Source organism: Trichogramma pretiosum, unplaced genomic scaffold, assembly GCF_000599845.2.
Source record: "Trichogramma pretiosum strain Unisexual culture from Peru unplaced genomic scaffold, Tpre_2.0 scaffold27, whole genome shotgun sequence".
Classification (NCBI taxonomy): Eukaryota; Metazoa; Arthropoda; class Insecta; order Hymenoptera; family Trichogrammatidae; genus Trichogramma; species Trichogramma pretiosum.
Window position 1 is genome coordinate 1,409,937 of NW_019641694.1, and position 24,581 is coordinate 1,434,517.

The 24,581-nt window shown below is 39.6% G+C and overlaps 1 protein-coding gene across 7 annotated transcripts in view; it reads right to left on the minus strand.

The window, feature by feature from the left end:
- Positions 1-566: 566 nt before the first annotated feature.
- LOC106660520 (glutamate-gated chloride channel) overlaps positions 567-24,581 on the minus strand; it is an 80,259-nt gene continuing 56,244 nt past the window's right edge. For 3 of the 7 annotated variants that reach the window (XM_014383500.2, XM_014383501.2, XM_023461914.1), the window contains 7 exons: positions 14,733-14,802; positions 14,179-14,332; positions 14,021-14,103; positions 6,046-6,180; positions 5,791-5,943; positions 4,827-5,101; positions 2,774-3,155 (listed from right to left, as the gene is read on the minus strand). In XM_014383500.2, the coding sequence (XP_014238986.1) occupies positions 2,862-3,155; positions 4,827-5,101; positions 5,791-5,943; positions 6,046-6,180; positions 14,021-14,103; positions 14,179-14,332; positions 14,733-14,802 (1,164 nt within the window). In that variant the 3' untranslated portion in view covers positions 2,774-2,861. Of the gene's footprint in view, positions 3,156-4,826; positions 5,102-5,790; positions 5,944-6,045; positions 6,181-14,020; positions 14,104-14,178; positions 14,333-14,732; positions 14,803-24,581 lie in introns of all 7 variants that reach the window. The other 4 variants (XM_023461912.1, XM_023461913.1, XM_014383503.2 and 1 more) reach the window with 3 other exon arrangements.

Sequence of the window (24,581 nt, forward strand, 5' to 3'; positions counted from 1 at the left end):
GATGTGTATGCGCGCACGAGCGCGTATGTGTGCGTGTATAATTAATAAAATTTTACTTTGATGTGCATTCAATGATTATGGAATCGTCATCAAGTAACTTTCTCGTTTGATACATGTATTACTAATGTATTCTCACAGTTCACCCGTACATTATAGTACGGGTAAATAGTTCGCGTGTCTCACACAACGACCATTTTCCGTATTATCCCCCCTCCCCCTCATTTGCTTTTAATAGTCATTAATATTCTTCGTTCAAATATCTTTTAATGTATCATGAATCATCCTAATTTTATTAGCCGATATCTCATTTTTTATTTTTCTTTTATACTTAAGCCCTAATTTCTTATCCCCACAGTTTCATTGTCACTTAATTATAATAATAATAATAATATTTATAATTATCGTATTATTAGTTCATATAATACCTCGATTGTTTGTATTTTTTTTTCATTTGTCACTTAAAATCTACGTACCCTATAGTTTTTTTTTACTTCACTCATTTCTCCTTTTCTTTCGTTCATTATTTGTTGTTGTTGTTGCCTTATAATCTAAGTGATAGATTTTTTATTATTTGAAAGTCATTGTTTATTTCTTCATTTTATTTGTTTTTCCTTTCGTCGATTTGTCATTTTGTATTTTTTGGAGATAGGCCGTGGCTATACAAGGCCCGCTATATTATAGTCTTCTTTGTATTTAACTATAGTATATTTAAGGTGGCGCGCGGTCTCCCCGATGTACAATCTATTATTCTTAATTATAATATTATTTTTCACATATTTTTAAACGATGCGCTTTTTTATAGGCTCACACGCATGACTTATCACGAGTCATGTACGTACGTATGCCCGATGGAAGTTTGTTTGTTCGTCTCACTCTCGGCCTCTTCGGGAAAAATGTCACACATTCACTCGCAATTCATCACATCCTCTTTTACACGTACTCGTTTTATACGACATCATATCATACTTATACATATATATAATAATCGCACGATATCGCGTGCGCGCAAAAGTGTGCGACATGTATACATTTATATTTATAATATTTATATGCTTATTCGATAAAATGTGACACTCTCATACACATCTATACTCACACTTGATATTTTTTACGGCCGCGCAATATATGCGTTACGCTTGATATCCGAGTCGGTAAATCGGTCGTAGTACAATATATTCCGAAAATCCGTTCAGTATATAAAGCGTCGACCTTTTTGCCGTAGTTGATTTTTTTTTTATCGAAGTCTCGGAATAGCAAACAAACGCGATGGAAGCGATATTTTTGCTGATTATCGACGTACTATTTCACTGGATTATCTCGCCTGGAATTGCTCATATTACTTAATAAAACGTAGATCGCTTTTGATTTAATCTCAAGAAGAACGCGTGTAAAAGTTAGTTTATTTCGTTCGTTGAAATGGAAGCTCGATCGAAGCGTGTGTGCAAAGAGTTAAAGGTTGGCGCGTGGGTGCGTATGGCGTGTGCATGACTGGGTTGGCGTACCAAGTCGTCCGTGCGTCAATGAATATCGAGCAAGTATCGAAGATTATCATAGTAAACGTATAAAAATATCGAAAAATTATCGCGAGTGAGTGATTTACGTGCATCATCAGCGCGTCTCGGTCAGTTGTTGTAATGGCTGCGGTCGTTGCAGTCGAGTCACGTAAAAAAGACGATGTCGCGTGCATACGAAGGATCCATGCGTACGCGTGGCTATGATCATGCATTACGAATGATATAAAAAATGCTCATCGCGAGCCGTATGTACGTATTATACAGAGATGCCTAAATGGATATCGTAGAACGAGCCCCCGGCGGGGCCCGCTCGGGGTCACGTTGTCAGCGATCGCGAAAAAGGAGCAGCGGTGAGCGAGATGCAAATAGTACGTCGAGAAGCGGCGCAGTCAAGATGCGCTGCAGCGAGGAGTATGTAGGTGAAAAGAGGCCGAGGAGGAGGAGCGCATCGTTATCAGTTGTGCCCGACGTTGTCGTCTCCGCGCGACATGTAGGTCGACCAGTAGGCTATGTTGAACCCCACGAACGCGAGAGGAAAGGCGAACCTGGCGAACACGTCGATCTTGGCGCTGCCCTGGGCCTGACTGGTGAACCACCTCTTGGGAATGAAGCCCCAGCAGCAGCGCTCCTCGTAGGCGGCCTTGGCCTTGAGCGTGGCTTGGAGCTCGTCGGCCTTGAGGAGCTCGGCGGCCGCCTGGTGGTGTCGCTGGGCCATGTCGATCACGTGTCCAGGCGAGGGGGTCGATCGACGCCTGGTGCCGGCCACGCCGAGGGCGCTCATCGCCATCTGGTGCTGCTGTTGCTGCTGCTGCTGACTGCTGCTGCTGGCCGGACTGCGCGATCTCGAGCGCGAGCGCAGAGCCTCCCGACCCTCGCTCTCGGTCATCGAGGACGAGGACGGCGAGCCCGAGCGCAGCCTCTGCTGGTACGAGGATGCCTGCGAACAGCGCGAATGAGGCGGCGACGGCGACGGCGACGGCGACTGCCGCTGGAGCTGCTGGTGGCTGTGATGGTGGTGATGGTGGTGGTGGTGGTGGTGCCGATGTCCGTGGTGGTGCCTGTGGCGCGGTGGGGTGCGCGTCAGGCTGCCGTGGGCGCTACCGTGGGCGCTACCGTGGGCGCTACCGTGAGCACTGCCGGTGCCGGGGGCCGCGGGCGAGGCCGACCTGCTACCGTGTGCCGATGCCGAGCGCGAAGACGAGCCCTGCTGCTGTTGCTGCTGCTGCTGGTGCTGCTGCTGGTGCTGACTGCTGCTGCTGGCCGGTCGGGGCTGTGAGTAATAGAGGGGGTGGCCGCGTGCCACTTGCGATGCGTCCCTTGACGATCCGAGCGCCTCCCCGTCGAGGCTTACTCGCCATCCGCTTCCTCCCGAAATAGGTACGTTGACCAGTACGCGAGATTGAACAGGGCGAACACGAGGGGGAATATTATCCGCGCGATGACGTCGATGCGCTTGGATCTCGTCGGGAACTTGGACAGCCACGACCTGCAGCAGTTTTTTTTCGGCGGTGCCTGGTGTATCTCGCACTGCCTCATCTTCTCCATCGACATGACGTTGTCCGAATCGGCCGCACGTACCAGAGGCTTCTGGAAGAAATGTGCTGCCTTTGATTTCCAATCTGGTGTCAGTGGTGGCAAGTTCTACTCGATTTCATCAAGCAACATTCAACATATCGTATGTACGTTCGTATTATGTGGTTCGATTTTTTTTTCGTTTTTTTTTTCGATTCATTTTTTCAGTCCCATCGAGCCATAACAAGTGCGAGGTACAGGTACCACACACGCAGTGTGCGTAATTTATCGGTGTGATTGATTATTATATTTAGCATCACACCAACACATCAAGCAGTAGTAGTAGAAGTAGTAGTACGCACGCGAGGTGGTGAAGAAGATGATGAAGATGATGATACCGATCGTGGCCGGTGGTGGTGTATGATTTTTTTTATTATTATTGATTTTTTTTTTTTTTTTTTTTTTTTTTCGTTTTNTTTTTTTTTTTTTTTTTTTTTTGAAAAGGTAGTGGTTGGTGGTGGTGGCATGGCGGGCATTGTATCACACGTGGCACAACACACGTTGTCGACACACAGGTTTTTTTTATTTTGATGCGAGCGACAATTGTACAGGACAGAGAAACACGTACCAAGAAAAAAACAAGAAAAAACAATTGAGTTTTACTTTCATTAATTAATGCAATATTACATTTTTATTTTGAAATTTGACAATCGTTTGTTATTACTGGTAGCGTCCTCCAAACACACCTTCGACTCGACTGTTACCGTGTGGCAATTTTTACGTTTTTTTCAATAGTTTACGACTTTGATGCTTGACAAATATCTGAATGTGATTTGTAAGCATGAATTGTTCGAAAGTTTGCGAAGGACGTATCACAGCCGACCCGACGGGTATTGGAGATTGTGCCGCGATGATATAATGGGCCGAGAGCCTCACACTGCGTACCGTCTATTTTTCAAATAGTAAATGATTGTACACGTAGCTGCGGACAAGTTTGAATTCATTCAGCCACGTGTAACATCGACACACTTCGAAGATCGATCTGAGAAATTGTTTCGAGAGTGCGAGCTACAAATTTTTTTCATTACTCGAAGTGCATCGATGAGAATATCCGCCAAAGAAAACGTATCTCAAAGAAATCAGCACAATCGAAAGCAGATGAATTTTAGATCTCGAAAAAAGTTTAATACTTCTCATCTGCTGCATAAGAATAAAGACAATTTTGACTCTTTGGCATTTTCTTCGGCTTAAAAAAAAAAAAAAAAAAAAGAAGAAGAAGAAAGTTGGGTAATCAAGTTTATTCGAAAATTCTAGTTAATGCAAGGATTTTTTCAAACTCTCTGATTCAAAAATTCAATGAAGTATGATTTATAGATATGCACTATAAATGCCAAACTATTGAAAAGGAAATTTTCTTATTGAAAGTTGAAAAAGCATGCATTTTATTGATTATAAAGTGCTTTCTATTTGAAAATGAAAGGAGCTAAGAATTTTGCTAATGATACAGTGCGATTAAAATGATTGAATTGTCTTTTATTTTTGTTGGTAAAGCCTCACAAAATTTTACTTTATTAATTTAAAAAATATCGATTCTTCGAAAAAAGTGCAAATGAGAAAATAATGTGAGAAATTACTGATAGACAATTGGCCCACACGCGATGGTAGGTCGAGGCTCTCGACTCCGCTAGACATCGAACATCAGGGCGCTACTAAATCGTATATAAAGATAAAAGTGGTGCAGATAGTTCATTATATCAGTGTAATAATAAGTGTAAATAAAGAGCTAAGAAGAACACTGACCATGGCAAAATTGGCTGCAGCGTCTGGATCGTAGGGCTCGGCGTTTGGGTCGACGGACGTCGAATGCTCCATCTCGGCATACTTCTTCTTCATGTTCTCGCGATGTATGTCGCTGCGCGAGGCGTAATTGACCAGGGCGAATTCGAGAAGGGCCCCGAACACGAAGGTCAGACAGACGCCCGTCCAGACGTCGATGGCTTTGGTGTAACTGACCGGTGGTAGCGAGGCATTTATGCCCGACGTTTGAGTGGCCATTGTCAGCAGAGTGGTTACTCCTGCAAGCACAAAAATTTATTAGTGTCTATGCCCAACTTTGCTTTAATCTGGAGCGGCTCTATGGGCTGTGCAAGTGCACGAGTGCGTGGTAAATAAAATTCAGGCAAAACTGCTCGATGCGAATATGCGACGGACACGCAGCTAGTACTCGCTAACATAATGCATACGCAATTTAAAAATAATTTCAAAGCAAAAGAGAGTGAGAGGCTTTTTCTATAATCCTGCCGTTGCATAGGCGGTAACAGAAAATATATTCTTTCTCTTTTTCACGTTTGCGTTTATGAAACTCATATACGCGTGCCCCGAGAATTTGCATTTGCGCGTCAACTTTGCTGGCTTGGGTCGGCTTTTTTTTCAGCTTTCCAGCTCTTTCTGCTAGTGCGAGCGAGCACATATTCAATAATTATTTTCACGCTCGTCCGCCAACGATATATGCAAAGTTTATTCACTTAATTACGATGTAACGCCGGACTTTATTGCTTTATAATAATCCGACTAATATTGCGCAATGCAAAGTAGAATTGCTCAATAATTTCGAGCAAAACCGGGAGAATTCGACAAATTCAAAGTTAGAAACGCTTTTGATCCTTTGATAAGTCGTCTGTACATGTCTGCGCGTATAAATGACGAATGCGAAAAAGTCGGCGGTAGTCGGCGTGTGCTGCTGTTGCTTGCTATGTTCACTCACCTAAGGACACCCGAGCAGGTACGGCGCTTTGATCCAGCCAGAAGGATACCCAAGAGACGATGACTAACATACAGCAGGGTATGTAAATCTGGATGAGATAGTACGAAAATTCTCTTTTGAAGAGCAGATCCACCTTCAGACAGCTGTACTCGCCTGTAAAGGTGTATGTGTGTGAGTACAAAACATGCTCATTTAGAGCTGGACGCTCACAAGGTTGAAATAAAACGAGAAGCCTGCTCATTTATTCGCACTCACCGGTGTTGGTCTTACTGTTGCAGTAGTCGGTTAAGAATTTTTCAAGCGTAAATCTAGGTAGGTGTAGATTCTTAACCACTTGAACTGGATCGCCTTCTTTCCAAAGGAACACTAGATCGGCCGTTGTCCATCCGTCTGAATTCAAGCATCGTCAATATCAATTTTTTGTGCTCATTTTCATTTTATTCTTTTCTCTTTTTAACATTAATGGTCGATTCTCTGTGAATTCAAGTGGGTAAACAAGAATTTTTCATGCCAGTAGAAATAATTATTTTTATGACAAGATGTGTCCAAATTTTACTACAATTTGTGGGACCCAGTATAATAACTCTTATTCACAGACCCGAAGTTGACTTATATTTCCTTAATTCAAAGTTATCTCTAAAAACTAGAAAATTTCTTCCTAATCACAGAATGATTTTTGCAAAAAATACTACGAAGCTTCTTTAATAGTAATTATTTAAACTGCCAGACAATAAATATCTTAAAGTGTCTTAGCGCTTTACGAAATTTTAAACAAAAAGAGTCATAAAAAACGTCTAGAACAACTAAATAAGCAGAAAATGACAAAAATAGTGTAATAAATAGGGTTGGGAGGGCCACGAATAAATGAGACACTTTTATTTAACTTAATTAATAAAACAAAGGTAGAGTTTATTTATGAATGTTGTGGTCAGGATGTCTCGCTCTCCCACACTCTGTTTAAAACAGCTTACGTGCCTACCAAGCACACCCAACGAGCAGAACCACTTCGGAGCCTTCGAACGTACGTTCGACTCCGAGGTTCAAGTCAATCTGCTCTCTGCTCCGACTTTTCACGAGGCTTCGCGCTGTGCGGCGCTCGCGTAGCGCGCCCTCTCGCGGCTAACACACACACCACACACTGTATACATATCAGATTATAACACTCGGCCATCCTAGTCATGAGCTTGACCACAAGCATTAACAAGAGAAAAGACAAAAAAAATGAATTACAATATGTTGTTGTACAAAAATAAACAATTACAAGCATATAATGAGTAATGAGTAAATATAAAACGCTGAAAAGAAGGAAAAAAAAATTAAGTTGGTCTTACATAACGTAATCTTTTAGCTTATTTGGAATGCGACGATTTCGCTTTGATTTTTTATTACAATTAGAGTCTTCAAGCGCATCGCTTTGATCTGCTGCTTCGATTGTTAAACATTGCTCGACGGAATCCTCAACATCGCTACCCGACTCGTCGCTCGCGTTGCCATCAGAACAATGTTCGTCGCTCTCGCTTGCTTGTCCGGACCATATTTTAAGTTGGCTTACATGACTTGTCGTCGCTCTTTTATTATTTTTCGCAGCTAAGTATTGGACTCGATAAGTGTCAGCAGGTAATACCTCGGTTATAACAAGAGGTCCTTTAAAATTGTTTTGTAATTTCGTGGACTCGCCCGTAGCAGTTTTACTCTGCTTCATGAATACAATATCACCGACATCGTATTTTACATTAGTGTAACGAGCTTTGTCGTACCTGGCTTTAAATTTCAATTGCTCCGATTCAATTCTTTTTATCGCCTCCTTTCTTACATCCGCTGGTAGCTTATACTTTTCGGCCCCGCAGGACAGTTCGCGCGACAATCCCTCTTCATAACGTGGAATATAACCATACAGCATTTCAAACGGCGTTTTATTTGTAGTCTTATTTACCGACGTGTTTAAATCATTTTCAAGCTTCGCTAAATTACGATCCCAATACAATCCTTCGGAATCTGTTAAACTCGTTTGCAACGCCGGTAAAATCGTTTGGTTCAATCGCTCTACCTGTCCATTAGCCATCGCGTGTCTACTGCTATTTAAGGTATGTTTGATACCGTGCTTAGTACAAAGTTTTTCGAACGAATCAGATGTAAACGCGGTGCCTCGATCGGTAATGAATCTTTTCGGCGCTCCGAATCGTTCAATGAGTTTTTCTATTTGCCGTACTGTAGTTGAAGCTTTTACATTGCGTACTGCATACAACTGACAGAATTTCGTCATATTACAAATCGCGGCTAAAATATATTTATTTTTCTGTGAAGAGGACACGAATGGTCCCAAGTGATCGAGATGTACAATTTCAAACGGTCGATCTCCTGGCTTAATTGGATGCAACTCTCCGGCTTGCCTTCCAACTTTATTTTTAGCAAACAAACATTCAATGCAAGCGGCAATGTGTCGTCTTATGTAGCTACGCATGCGAGGAAAATAATAAAAGTTTTTAATTTTCGCAACAGTACGGTCGACTCCAAAGTGCCCAGAGAAGTCGTGATTTTTCAGTACGACCGCCTTACGCATGGCAGCTGGCACAACATATCGCTCAATCTCGGAGTCATCGTCAACCTTGTATAGTATACCATTACGTAGCACGAATCCAAGTACTTCACCATTTTCACGTCGCGATCGTTCATTAATGGGTTTTCTGAGAATTTCTATTTTACGTTTTAGATTTTCATCTTTATGCTGATACATTAAAATCTCTCCCTCGTGTATATTAATATTTAAGACTCGTGCGTCTTCCAATTCTCTCTCGGCCAATTCTACCGGTGCACGCGATAAAGCATCAACGTGACGCATTTGCTCGCCTTTCCTATGACGAATTTCATACTCGAAGTCTGCTATTTCGCTTAACCAACGTACTATCTGGGGTCTTTTAGTTTTCAAAGAATTTACATAAACAAGTGCTTCGCAATCAGTGATAACCGTGAATGGAATTCCGAGCAACAACGGTCGCAGTCTTTCCATTGCCCAAACAATACACAGGAGCTCAAGTTTCGTCGAATGGTACATGCGCTCCACGTCAGTCGTACGGCGACTTATCGCGTAAACGGGATGTAATTCGTCATCTGCGCTTGCCTGGAATAACATCGCGCCTAATCCTTCTGCGCTCGCGTCCGTGTGCAATTCCGTTCGGCTAGCTTTAGGATTATAAGGAATCAGCACAGGGCCTGAACTGAGCTTTGACTTAATTTCGTCGAATGCTGCTTGTTGTCGTGAGCCCCAAAAGAATTTATTATCTTTTCTCAATAGTTCGTTTAGCGGCGCTGCTATTTGCGCGAAGTTTCGTATGAATCGGCGAAAGTAGCTCGACATTCCTATAAACCGACGAATTTCGTGTTCATTGCGAGGAGTCGGAAAATCATTAATTGCGACGATTTTTCGCTCTCCCGGCTTTATACCATCCTTGCCAACAATTAGCCCTACGTACTCGACCTCATCAAGCCCGAAACGGCACTTGCGTAATTTCAACATCAAACGTGCCTCGCGAAGCAATTGGAGGATTTTCTCTAACTTTTCAAGTAACTCCGGCCACGACTTCGCGTACACTAACATGTCATCAAAGAAAAATAACGCGAGTTTGTTTTGGTAATTTCCGAATACCTTCTTCATAAGTTTAGAGAAATAAAATGGCGCATTCATTAATCCGAACATCGCTCGCTCAAACTGACCGGTATCGTCAGGCGTGATAAACGCGGTCTTTTCCTTGGCGCGCTCCGAAAGTGGAATTTGCAAATAGCCCTGAGCGAGGTCTAAAATAGTAAAAATTTTCGCACCGTGTAACTCTTCTAGCCCGTCATCGACATTCGGTAAAGGAAAATTCATTCTAACCGTATTTTTATTTAAACGCCTGTAATCTACTACGAGACGCTGCGAACCGTCTGCTTTATCTACCAACAGGCAAGGACTCGCGTACGGAGACTGTGTCTCCGTCACGATGCCGGCCGCCTTCCATTCACCGATAATATTTTTCATCGTCTCGCGTTGTTTCGCGCTCGCCTTGTACGGCTTCGAATACACGGGTACTGCATCGATCTTTTCGACTATGTCCATCTCGATATAATCCGTACAGCCCAACTCTTTATCATTCCTAGAACAGCACACGCGATATGCATTCAATAAGTTCAGCAGTGACGTTTTCTGCTCGGCGCTTACTGCTGGCCCTACCGTAAAATCAGTCTCGACAATTGGTTCGCTACCGACCTCGAGCTCCGGTACGTTTACTATCTCGCTACACTTCAAGCTCGGCATCGCATCGTTTTTCTGTACCGTGACTATTTGATCACTGGAATTCTCAACCGGCAAATTCCACTCATCGCCGTTAACATGAACACGCACGAAATTTACACTCGCTGGCGGTATATCGGTGGTTTCAGCTACGCATGGTATAACTACTTCAGACTTTTCGGACAACTCCGGATAGTTTGCGAATGGGTGATTTTCTCGCTTTCTAAATTCAAGTTTATCATCAATTTTGAAATAAACAACGCTAGGTAATTCAGTAAAGTTTTGTCCGATTAAAACGTCATAAGGCAAAATGTCGTCTGGCGCCACTCGAAATATCACGTCCTTCTCCAAGCACTCGTCGACTTGTAAATTTTCTTTGATAACACCGTTTGATATTACTTCGCTGCCAGGCTTACCTATTCCTTTAATTACATTCGGCGATTTTATAAAAGTGAACCCGTGTTCAAGAACAATAGAGGCTTTAATTATGCAGTCTGTACTGCCGGGATCGATGACTGCTTGCAATTTATCAATTTTACCTATGTTTACATTTTTAAAGAATTTGGCAGCCTTATCACCGCGCGTCGTGCTCACAAGTTTTGACTCAGCTTGTTGCAATTTTTTTGGCTGGTCGCAATCTCTCGAGATGTGTCCCGACACACCACAATTGTAGCATACAATTCCGCTTTTACAATATTTCGCGTAATGTCCGACAGCGTGACATTTAAAACATTCTACGTTCGCCGAATTTTTAGCGCCTTTACTAGACCTACCACTAGCTGCTACATTCTCGCCTCCGTTGCTGCCGTGCTTCTTGGAATTGTCTTCCGCTGGCTCGCTGCTACGCTGCATCTGCCCGTTGTTGACATGTTTGCCTTGCCTTCGATGATCGTCGCTCGTGTTTCTAGCTGCTCCGTTTTTCCCAGAGATGCGCTGTTTGCGCGCGTTTTCAAGTCCCTCGAAATTGGTGATGGCTCTGAGAAGATCGTTTTCGTCCAAGTAAGAGTTGGACATAATAGCTGATGCCGTGTTCTTCGACCATAATCCAACGGCCATTTGTGTCTTCGTTTCTTCAACAGAAAATCCAAGTGCCTTGCACAGGCGTAACTTATCAAAAAAGTAGACACGTACGTCCTCGTCCTGTCCTTGACTACGCCTTTGCATATCTTGCCATTTTTCTGTAAGCGTTTTCTCGGCCAAGAAGGTGTTTGTAAACGCTGCCCTAAACGTAGCCCAATCTTTGATGGTCCGAATATTTGCGTAATACCAATTCCGTGCTGGGCCTGATAAATGGCTGCGAGCTGTTTCAAAGGCAATCGCTTCGGTCCAATGATGCAAGGTAGCTGTTGATTCTAGTTGTTTAATCCAAACTTTTGCGTCAGCTGAGCTACTCAATCCGTCGAAATTGGAGATATTGTGAGACAAATCAGGCAAAACATTATATTGCATGGTATTCGCATTCTGTTGGTTTCGTGTCATTATCTGTATCAGCTGAGCGTTTTGTCGCAGCAAGGCGTTGAAACTCTCGATAACATCATTTGCCTCCCCCATCCTGTTGTCTGGAGCGTCTCTAGTGTCACTTTGATTTTGTTGCTGATTATTTCTTATGCCAAGCAATGCGTTTGCGGCCTCCAACGATTCTTGCGTTTCGTCACCATTCATTTTCCACTCACGATTGCACAAATAGCATCGAACATCACGGTTTTTATTTTTCACAGTTCACAGGTCAGCTTCAGTACATAAAGCAGCTTCAGTGCACACATCCAGTTCAATCCCACTTCTGAGGTGTAATAAATAGGGTTGGGAGGGCCACGAATAAATGAGACACTTTTATTTAACTTAATTAATAAAACAAAGGTAGAGTTTATTTATGAATGTTGTGGTCAGGATGTCTCGCTCTCCCACACTCTGTTTAAAACAGCTTACGTGCCTACCAAGCACACCCAACGAGCAGAACCACTTCGGAGCCTTCGAACGTACGTTCGACTCCGAGGTTCAAGTCAATCTGCTCTCTGCTCCGACTTTTCACGAGGCTTCGCGCTGTGCGGCGCTCGCGTAGCGCGCCCTCTCGCGGCTAACACACACACCACACACTGTATACATATCAGATTATAACAATAGTATAATTAGTAATAAGTGTGCGAAGCAGTTGACTCATCCAGGAGTCTTTGCACCCTCACTACGCCTTACTAGTGAAAACAACTTCAATGACACAAAAACCACGTTTTACGCATAACATGTTAATAAATAATGTATACAACTAGTGCGTAAGGAGGATGACTCACCCAGAAGTCATCTTTTTCACGCTGAAGAGCGTCTAAACTGAGAAAAATATTCGTTTGAAGTTACTCAAATCTCAATGAAACTTACCCAAAACACATAGTAAACACTATCGGTTGATTTTACTCCAAGTCATAGTAAATTTTACAATGACCGGGAGTATAGTATCGATTGCCGAACGCTCGATGGGCAAATCGCGCTGTGGTAATGTTTAATTTAACTTACCTTGTAAATTAAATATTCAATCTTTATGAAATTTTTCTATAATATTCTTGAAAGTATTGAGGTAATAATTGTACGTTCATAAAAATATATAAAATTGTTCAGACGTCTGAAAAAAATGATTAAAAATAAGAAGTTTTAATGAACGTATTTGTCTCATTCAATCGAGGAAAGTTTGTTATAAATTTTCGAAAATTGAAATTATTACACCATAACATTAATCAAAAAGGTCTAAGGAAGACGCGTGTAAAGTTTAAAGTCATTTTGCTTCGTTAAGCAAAAGTTATTTGAAAAACCAAAGCGTTAACATGCGTTTCATTTAAACCCGTAATCTCAAGCGGCCTTGGTTTTGTGTTTGTAACTTTTATTTGAATAACCCATTAGATTTAAAACTTTATACACGCTTTCCTTAGACCTTTTTTTTAATAATGATATACATGTAATATAAAAAGGTGCATTTTCGAAAATTCATAACAGACTTTCCTCGATTGAACGAGACAAAAACATTCATTAAAACGTCTTATTTTAAATCATTTTTTTGACGTCTGGAAAGATTTATAAATTATTTTTATTAACATACAATAATTATCCCAATACTTTCAAGAATATTATAGAAAAATGTCGTAAAGATTTTACATTTTGTTTACATGATACAATAAATCAAAAATCGCCGTAGCGTGATTTTCCCCATCGAGCTTCTGGCTCTCGACAGTAGGGAACATTCACGTGCTAAAGTGAGGTTATAATGGCATAATCAAGTTATACTTTATGTTAAGTGCCTAATTTTCCTTTCAAATTCTGAAATTATTATTGGAGAGGAACTGCTTCACTAAAACAACAATTAATATTAACTTTTACAATCATAGCATAATCAACATTGAGAGTATTAACTTCAATAATACCGATACTTAGGTTGCGTATGACGGTGCTGGCATGCACGTCAAACTGCATACTTTATTTATCTTCGTGCTTGAACTAATGTTCTACAATTTTTCATCATTGTGTATGATACATGTTTATTCATCTATACCCTATTTTTATGCAATATGCCATATGCATTTGAAAACCTAGGCAATGTAACTTGAATTTTAACACTAACTATTGAAACTTAAATACTTAAAAGTAAGATCCGCAAAAGAAGAACAAAATTTATTTTGATTAAAAAATTTGATGAAAATCAATCGATAGAAGATTTGATTTGAAAACTTCGTGAAGTTTTGATTAATGAAGGCGGAAATGAATTCGATCAGTTTTCGACTTTTATGTTTTTCTTGAAGCTTATAAAGTTCAAAGTAAAATGGTTTACTCAAAAAATCAAAATTCCCCTGAAATTATAAATTTTGGAACAAGCCTACTTTGGGTCCCTGCAAAAAGGTGATCGAGAGTCTAAAAATAAGTTTTTTTAGTTTTCTATTTCACGGAGAATCGGTCATGTATACATATACTATTTTATGTACTCACAGCTGGCCATTCTCAGAGAACATATTTGACGATCGAGTGGATAGAGTTTGAGATTCATTGGACACGATAAGGTGAGTGAAATTCTGTCGAAACAAAAATCATGTTGACGGAATATCCATTTTCCAGAGAGGCTTGTTAAAAGGGAAAATGTAGCTCACCGTATACTGTAGAGAACCGATCCGTCTGGAAATATTCTAATATAAACGTTGGGCATGATGATGTTGTGAAAATGGCCCTCCTTTTCGTTGGCAAAAAACAGATCGGGCATCCAGACTCGACTGGCATCGGTGAGAGTGAGATATTTTAGTTTCCCTGCGAACACAATGAAAAACCACAATAAAATGAATGCATTAACGTGTAAACGTCCCATAAATAAATAAAAAAACTGCTCCAATGCATACGCAATCGGCAGACTAATGGAGTTTTCGCAATTATCGAGTTCACAACAATACTTCGATTATTAGAGTACTCGCGAAATGTAAATCACTCGTTGTATTGATGCGTAGAGAAGGAGGAATTTTTCCCCTTACCGAGTAAAAGCTTCGAAGCGGCTCCGAAGAAATTCAATATTCCCCGCATTTTCTCTCCTCCCCTTAGAGAATTTCCCGCGCGAAGCTTGTGCGCCGTTGCACATACAATATTACATCTAGAGCGCAGCACGCGAGCATCGAAGATTGAAAAATAAAAAATGAAGAAATTTTTTTTTCCTTACCACCGACGTCGTCGAATTTGAGTCTCTCGTCAATCCATTGTTCTCTGAATGTCAACTGTACAGAATATTCCTGTGGGCATACAAATAAATCGTCAGTCGACTGTGTAATTTCATTTCGCGTCGAATTTTCACTACTTATTTCAATCTTTCTCATTTTTATTTATTGTATTTTTATTTTTAAATTATTCCTTTAAATCTAAAATCATGGCAAAAAGTCATTGTTTTTTTTAATTAATTAATCAAAAAAATCTATCATCGTCATCTATTGAAACCGGACGTTAAAAATACAGAATTTCATCGTTTTTTATAAAAGTAGAAATATTTATTCAACTATGATTTTCATTAAACTATAAACTTTGAAATTCCTTGAATCTACGGGCGTGGTTGAATAATGAAAAGATAATTCTAAGATGCATTGTGTAAAAAGAGAATAATCCGAGATATATTAGTGCAGCATCGTTGAAAATATATATTAAAATAAAGCCGTGCTTTTTTAAGCAGTAATTGAATGTTAATGATTTTAGAAAGAAAGAATGATGTGATTATTGAAACTTTGATTATGTTATTATTTTGAATGAAAAGTTTAAATTAATTAAATTAAATTACAAAATTACAAGATAAAAGTAAAGAAAAAATGTAATAAATCGAATCGAACTGTTTTGTGTACTCATAGCGATGAAAAAGTAAATAAGTATTCTAAAATGTTGTAATCATTTAATTAACTGAAAAGTCATTCGGCTAAATCTTCGAACAATTACTTTTTGTTGTACTATACCGCACATGCTAAGAGGCGTTTAAAGCAACCTCTTCAATTGGTAATGGAAAAGAAATTCATCCGAGTATCATTGCACGAGGTAAACGAAAAAAACGTGAAATATCTTAACTCGAAGTAGTACGAGTCCAGCTTGCGTCAGGCATTTCCACAGGCCAATAAATGGCTTTATTAGACTGTTCTCGCTCTCTGTTTCCTAGTCGTAAGTAAGAGGAAATAGAGAGAGGGAGAGGAATCGTTCTGTTATATGAAATTTTTTCACGTTTTTCCGTCGACGAAGCAGATGGTAGCTTTCTCTCGGCTCCCAGACGATTTTACATTCGTCGATGGTTTTTTTGCGCACACCTGTGCAACCGATAAAAGCTTGGAATATGATATATAACTATTGCTCTTTGGCAAGCTCAGCAAAACTCTAAAGCGGCATAATATTCGCGGAGATATACGCACGACACACATACGTGTGAGCCACTTGAAGCTGCATGCACAAGCTCAGCACATGTACGTAGGAGAAAAGTCAAAAGTTAGCACCATAAAAACATGCATCGGCAATAATAATTACGCATGCAATACACACCACAGAGAAGAGATTACATTACAACTAACTACTGTGTGTTGTTTTCTCCGTTATTTTTTTCCCTTCAATTCAATGTATGGAGTATATATTATCATTACAATGGAGTATACATTACGTCGAGACTATGTATATTTATTTGAGCTAGTTATTGTTACTTTTTTCTTTTGTTTCAGTTCATATCCTTCCCACTGCGTAAGTACGGTAATTGTCTTTTTTGTCTCGTGTATCTGATAATTTATAATTGAATCATGCTATATTGCAGTTCTTTGGTTTCTGGACACATTTGATTTTAGGTGGATTTTCTTCAACACTCGCCATAATTGACATGATTTATAAATATGATACGGTATTTACTACAGATCAACATACGTCCCTACTCATTCACGAAAAAGCTAATCGAGTCTCTGCCAGAGCTTCGCGCTCAAGCATATCGGACCCTCTTATCAAACGCGCAATAAATCATCGTATGCGCTCGGCATGTACACCGCAACGCAGCGAGCTTGGAGTGTAATATGCATCGCCGTCGTCAAAGTACAAACACTCGCACACATACACGCGCAAAGATACACACAAACAGACCTGTGCAGCTCGACGCGCGATAGGTAAGATTATTTACGAGTGAACATACACTCCTCGCAACTAGGCGCGCCTCTGCGTACCTATGCACGTTTACTATTGAGTAATATAGCACTGATTAAAACAAACAAATGTCCACGCATTATCAAACGTTTGGTTTTCATATGTCACTTCGAGGCTCTATTTATTTAACCTATGTAAAGCAGCCGCTTTTGCGTGTAAATCTTTTGCCCAAGATCCGGAGACGTTATGGCGCAGAGTCAAGATAAATAAATCATGTATATAAATGCATGTAGCATAAAGACGATAATAGTAAATATACCAGGATAAATGAAGTTATGTGTAAGTCTATACGTGTGAGTGTACAACAAAGAGCGACTTGGTGATGGTTTCCATCATACACACTCTTCTGTGTGTATAGTGCAACTGAGCGAGGAGTACAAAAACGTCTCGTCCCACCGCATAGAATGTCTATGTGTGTGCGTGTGTATGTGTGCTTTAAGGGTTCTCGAGAAATGATGGCAAAAGGGGTGAGACCGAGGGAGACTAGCAGTGAAAAGAGTTGTTTTTGTCTCAGTGTGTACCCTAGCTCTTTATCTGCCAGTGATGCGAAGGGAAATACTACGACAAAAAAAACCCTGAAGAAGGAGTAGAACTGTAAAGTAACATTCATGGCTTCGTGAACCTTTTCGGTAGTATACATGAAGCTCAAGTGGGAAATCATTCGTTTGAGTGTTGTGTGCGTGTGTATTTTTTGGCCTCCTTCCTTCCTTCCTCCTGTGTGTTTTATAAGTGCGCGTGGCTGCATTCACGATTTTCATTATTTTCCATTGGACGTTTCTTTGTTTTCACAGGAAAGATTTCCCTCAACTTCGATGCCGCTTTTCAGTGAATAGTTGTACTGACTCGCTTGCCGCATGTTATCATTATTATATCGCTCAGCTTCTCAAAAACTTTTACTTACATACGCGTTGCTTTTTTCTCTTCATCTTTATCAGATATCAAATCTTTCTTCTTTAATTTTCTACGTGTATATCGCTTTATCCCGTTATATCGTATTTGTACATGTTAAATGTGCAATGCTATGAATTAGAAAATTAATTAGAACAATATTTTTAGATGAACTTTTTTGTTGCCCTATAAAAATTAATTATCCACCGCATTTTTTCATGTAAGTCTAGTTCAACATTCGTTACAGAACGATGTTAACTTTTTTACCTGCGATAGATTTTTGTCCTAAAGACTTTACTGTATATTATTATTTGATCAACTTCTTGCATGCGAAATACCCGTGTCACTAAAATAATGTCCCCATATATTTATATATCCTTAAAAATTTAAGATATAGTAAACAACAATACTGATTATTTGGACAGTGATTGAATATCAATGACAAATTTAGAATGATACAAAATGATTGTACCTCATTTTGAATACAGTAAAATATCAATGTTTCTTCAGGGTAAAGGTGAGTACAAAAAAAAACTGTACTCGAAATCTATCACCTTGTAACTTTTTTTCTCATTCCTCTCGCAAAATTTGCAAAAAAAACACCCTTGATGACGAGCAAATAAATCAATGAACGAAGGAGAGACGATTCTTGCTTCTGCCAGGGTGGACTGAGAAGATGAAAAATCATCATTATGGAAGAATTACAGTAAATTTATTAGAAGCACTTGTAGCAACAGCAAAAGTCATAGCAAGAGTTAAGAGTAGTAACAAGAAAAACAAGTACAGCGATAACAAAAAAGTCAGGAAACGTAGCGAGCGACGCTGCGTGAAGATATGTATGTACACTCAAGTTGAGAAGTGGACAAACAAGAGTTTATATACACACAAACACGCAGTCATTGCAAGCTACGAGGGAGAAAAACGCAAGCTCGGTGAGTTGAGAAGGGGTCGGAAGTATTTGGATCTGCACACACGATATAACCAGGTTAGCTGACATTTTTCATCAGCTCTCGGCTCGGTGCACTCAGCCACACACCGACGCACTCACTCACACACACACACGCACGGATACTTTGGGCGTGCACTGCACTTGCATTCCTCTTTTCATTCCAGTGAATACTTATGCTTCGAGGGTATCCTACAAAATGTGTAACCCGAGATTAAGCCTTAGTCGCGCGACGACGAGCGAGCAAAATAAGAAATATTCCGACCCGTTAAAAATGCACTCCTCAGTCCACCCCACGTGCATCGACATAAATATCAACATTACGCCTAAACAAGCTGCATTTGTGCAAGAACACGTGAGAGAATTGTATAACAAATAAAGATTCTATTCCTTTAAGCGCGACAAAAATCACAGGAAATCTTAGAATTAACTTACCAACTCAACGAACTAAGTTCTCGAGCAGTTATAATTTTCTAGAGCACGACTAAATTCTGATTTGTTTGTACATTAAAAAAAAATAAATAAAATCCTATACCTGATCCTGTTTTAGAAATGAATATTCTTTTTCCCCTATGTAAAAATTGAATTGCCCAAGTCTATGTGTGTGGAGTCTACCCAATCAGTGAGTCCTCTAACTTGCAAAATCTTCCTGTGAGAAATGAAACAATTTTGGTGTCACGAGCTGTCCTATTTTCGCGAAAATATCCCTGGCGTTATCCAAACTCAATTTGGTCATTATTATTGTTAGCCACCTGGCCTGAAGTTTATAAAATATCAAAAATACTTGACAAATAATTAAGGATTTATAACGAGCTTATGCAGGCCGTCGTGACGTTACAGAATATATTTATTATTTTTATATGCACACTGACTGGGTGTGTTGGTTTATCCCTATTATGTGTGATCCACGTACTGGATATATCACTTTTATAGACTCGTGCGAACGATCGCTTGTACTTTTTGTGGCCCGTGATGCATGAGTCCACAGGCTGCATCCCAATGTACGCCTCAATATATGTTATAGATACACGTTCGAGCGTGAGTGTGTCTCTGGGCGTGCTTTTGTACGAGAGCGTTCGCATATCCGCCTCAATCCATCATAATCTTCTTTTTTCATTTTTTTTTTTTTTTTTTTCTTTAATAAATCGAAAGCTACACGACCAAGAGTGAATTTGCGTTGTCACGAACAATACCAATAGTAAAGTCCCATGAGGTTATTACGAGACACGCACGCGAAACGTTTCGGCGCATAACTAACATAGATTTTTCCGAAAGGATTTATGACTACGAACAATTTTAGTAGAAAAAATCAAGCTTAGCTTGGGCAGCCGCGCTACAAACAGCGCTAATAACGGTTGCTCGGAAAAAACATCTTGTGCTTGAATTGCGACTAAAATCCGCTAAAACACGGATGAGCTTCGAATTTATAAAGAGAGCTTAAATGCTTAAAATTCACCTGATGAAGGACACGGATTGACGTTTCAATTTCAGCAAGGGTTTTTGCGTGCAGCGGAGATTTAAAATGGAAAATAAATATCAAAGAAATAGTCACGTAGCGTCATCACGATCATGGGTTTTCACGACTTAAAAAACGTATATAACCTAAGCAATTCTACGAGTGTGTAGCCAAGGAGAACGCAATTATGAAAATATATGTTTTTTAAATATTCGAAAAAAACAAACGATGAAATAGAGAAAAAGCCAGCGAAAAAAGAAGCGATGAAAAAATCTCGTAAATACTGATGAGGTGAAAAAAGAGAAAACGTGGCGGAATATTACTTGGCTCGACACGCCGTTGCGAAAAGTTCGAGAAAGAGATTAAACGTAATCGGTGACAAATCTTTCTCTCGCTGGAGCCAGCCTTAATGACCCGATCTTTTTCAAAGAGAACGACTGGGGCAACGAAAGCTCAAGGAAAAAGAATGTCTGCTTTTTCTTATACTCGTCTCTCTCTCGCACTCATGTGGCTGTGTGCTTTTCAATTCTCCAAATTCTGCTAAATTTTGTGGAAGCCCAGGAAACAATAAGGACGAGCGGTAACTCGTCAACTCTCGGCTGATAACTTGAACGACTATCTTTAAATTTTTCTCTCAGCCAGAATAAAGGCTCTTTCAAGTATGCTCATATCTTTATCTTTTATGTAGTCTTTATTTGCTAGATTTATATAGCGTATACCTACTTAACCGGGCACCAGAGTGAAAAAATGAATATATTTTAATAAATTGAACTGTAATCTGGCCTGCGTAAAACAGCTTTTAAATATTATATTGTGTCCCCATGGCCAAGTTGCATTAATTAAAAGCCGATCGCATTATTCCAAAGCAAAGTTTCTCTTTATACCAAAGGAGTGAGGAAGAGCGAGAGAGAGAGAGAGAGAGAGAGAGAGAGAGAGAGAGAGAGAGAGAGAGAGAGAGAGAGACAAACCTCTAGTAGCAGTAGAAAAGCTGGCTCTATTCAGGCAGCGAGTTCAATGGGAGTTTTATTGCGCACAGGAGGCGAAGAGTCGGAAGCGACAATCGAAGGAATATAAAGCGTGGCGCGCTGAATCTTTCTCTATGCTTTTTGGGTTGCAAAAAAGCTTCACAAGAGAGAAAGAGAAGCAAGAGAAGGATTAAAATTCGAGTGACGTAGTTAGTGAGAATGAAAAATAAATAAAATATTTAGCCTGAACTGCGGCAACTGGTTGAGATGGAAAAAAGAGGAACAAATTGAAGCTACATTTTAACACGGATAATCAGTGCAAAAAAGGCAGCATGAAAGAGCTGTTGGATGCACTAAAAATGAAGAGGCGATAATCTGCCGAGGCCAAAAAGTTATATTTCTCTCCGAGTCAGATAAAGGCTCGAGGTACCCGAGAATTTATTTATGCGCTTGTATATACCTACTAACAAGTAATCCACGCCCAGTAGCCTGAGAATCCGTTAAGTCTTTCTAAGACTGTATACGCTGCGGTGTACATACGAGTCGCTAGACTTGGAATTCCATTCCTCGTAATGGGCCACTTTAAGAGAAACGCAGACAACTTTTGTGCGCGCACACGTACACACACATACTTGGATGCGAGCGTAAACATATAAAAGGCTCGTTTCGTTCGGCTGTGTATAAATAAAGTCGAGCTCGATGCAACGCGAAAGAAGGGCTTGACTCTTAAGAGCTTTAAGTGCTTTTGGATGGTCTAAATGATAATTAAGATTTATGGCTCAATTATTATGACTGTAATAATTCGACCTATATAAGAGCCAATAAAACCGATAAGCCTCGTATTATCGTGACATGGGCGCACAATCGGCTGTACAAAACGTGGTCGCGGCCGGGGAAAGGCAAAATGCAGTCAGTCAGCCGTATGCAGATTCGCATAGTCACGCGCGGAGAGAACAGTATCCTTTACGCACATAATCACTGGGCCGCAAACATACAAAAGAGGTGCGGACATTATATTTTCATTACAAGTAGCCTGCAATATCTCTACGAGTCTACATCTACGCAGAAGAAAAGAGAATGCGAAAAAGCGCCGCTCGCATTGATCTTTTTTTTTGTATTCTTGCGCTCGAGATCAGCATGAATGATGCATAACCACTTGTGAGGCAAGCAACCGATTAATGAGACGTAATGATGATTGACACATTATGTTTTTTTTTATTACACGGCTAAATATTTATTGTACCTATAGAAAAAACCATGGTAATGCATCAATTTGTGACTTACCTGAATTTTAACAATTCAAGTGCTCCTCTGCTTAGTAGAAAAATATATTTTACCTATGTATTACGAGAATAAGGGATTAAAACAAAATTTTTATGTAGTTACAATTGCAAAATGTAACTATACATTATGCGCACTCATTTTTAAAATTGTCCAACTAGTTCAAGTGTTCGCGCTCCATTTTCCCGATGAAATGTGCAACAAATGTCAGTGATGTGATATATGATAATAATGATGAATGAATGGAAGTGAGTACTGATAAATGAGATAATGGCATGACATGGATGACGATTTGTATACATATAAATAATATTTATATAACAGATAGTATATATGTTAAATATATACATAAAGAGGTATACACATGAAGGGGTTCGGGGTTTGTTGTTGATGGTTGGGTGAGGTTACAACTGATGCAATGAGAGAAGCAGTCATAATGAACATGAATGACATACATTATATCAAACATGTATATATAAATATATACATGTATATGAATAGATATTATGCATAAAGACATACATATATACACATACAATTTGTAAATATGATAACGGGGAGGAAGTAGGAGTCCCAAGGATTGGTAGAATTTAATTGTTTTCGGTCTGAAAAAAAAGGTATTAGGTTTTCGTTCTCTTACAATGGCCGTGCAGCTCAGGTATATTTTCGTTCGAATACGTATAATAATACAAAGACAGTCAATTTTACAATGAGAATAATAATACAACGTTTTACGATATAAGTAATATATACATTTATAGATGTATATGTTGCGCCACATTTATTATACATAATATAATATAATACGTACACGCAGCCACGCACACACGCATACATATAAACACTCATACAAACGCGTGTATTGCATTTTCAAGAAAATCACGCGTGCGTATGGATAATTGGGACGAAACATGCGTTATAACCCAAGTCCTGTTTGCAGACTCGATGAATAAATTTACAATATAATAATCAATGACTAAAATCGTATAGGCTTCAGCATTGCCAAGTTTCGAAGCTGCTTTTAACACTCAAACTTGATTAAGTCACGCGGCGGCGGGGGTGGAGAAACGCTTGAAATATTATACGAGGATGGATATAGACATCTATGTATATACACGATTATACAGTTGGAAATAGCGCAGGAAAATTATTTACGTACATATTAATTAAATTTGCAAAGTTGCATATTCAATAGCCAAAATCTCAATTCTCGACTTTACGTTGTCAACAAGTGGACGAGCAACTATTCCTCGAGTTCCCTCAACTATATATGCCCAAAAGTTAAATTGCAAACTTCAATTTATAATTATTGACGCTTTCAATAATTACCACTTGACGAGGTCAACCGCGATCTTTTTTTCGTCTTCGAGATCAAAGTCTAGAGCTCGCGAGTTGTAATGAAAGTCGCCTTGTGTGTGCAGTTCGGGGAAAGTCGTGCACACGTTACCTCTTCATTTATATGGTAAATCTTTGATCGACTCTTACGTCAAAGGATTTCTGATGCAATTTATAATGCGACACATAAAGTCGTACAGGAAAAAGTCTTTTTTTGCGCGCCCTCGCAAAGAACCATCCGTTTGTTCCCCTTTGCTTTGTCGCGCTACAAACGTCCTCTACAGCTACAAATACACCCGTACAGAACTCAAAGTACGCACTGCTTCATGTGATTTTTGTAAGATATATTTTACGCGCAGACACATACGAACATACATACATACATACATACACATTATATTAATGTAAATTTTCTTACTTTTTTTAAAAGTAAAAAATTAGCTGTGTACGTTGAGAAAATATAGAAACTTGAAAATTTTGTTAGTCAATGCAAGTTAAAAAAGCTCAACTGTCAGAAGAATTTAAATCATGACGTGGCAAGAAGCGATCATGATATCAAGTGCAGGTAAGTGCAACAAAGTGACTCTCTCAACGCAGCTTTTATAATGATATATACAGAGAACAAAAGCAAAAATTTGTTCAAAATGTGCACGCAGATGTACACATAACTGTACGACGCAGCCAATGTATACGAGCCTTTTGCAATTTCTGGTATACATGAGTCGCGCGCTAGCTTCAAAATCAATTTACGTATATATTTAATAGTAATTACAGATATGTATATTGACATGACATTTAATAATCAACATTACGTAACACACATCAAGTTGGTTTATATATAAAACGTATGATATTCATCCAATATTTTTAAAATATCGAGCGTATACGAGCACGACGAATATTATTTCAAAAAGTCTATATATTATGTACGTCAATCTTATTTTGTGCATTAGTATGATCACAGTATAGCTCCACACAATATAAAAAGTTCAC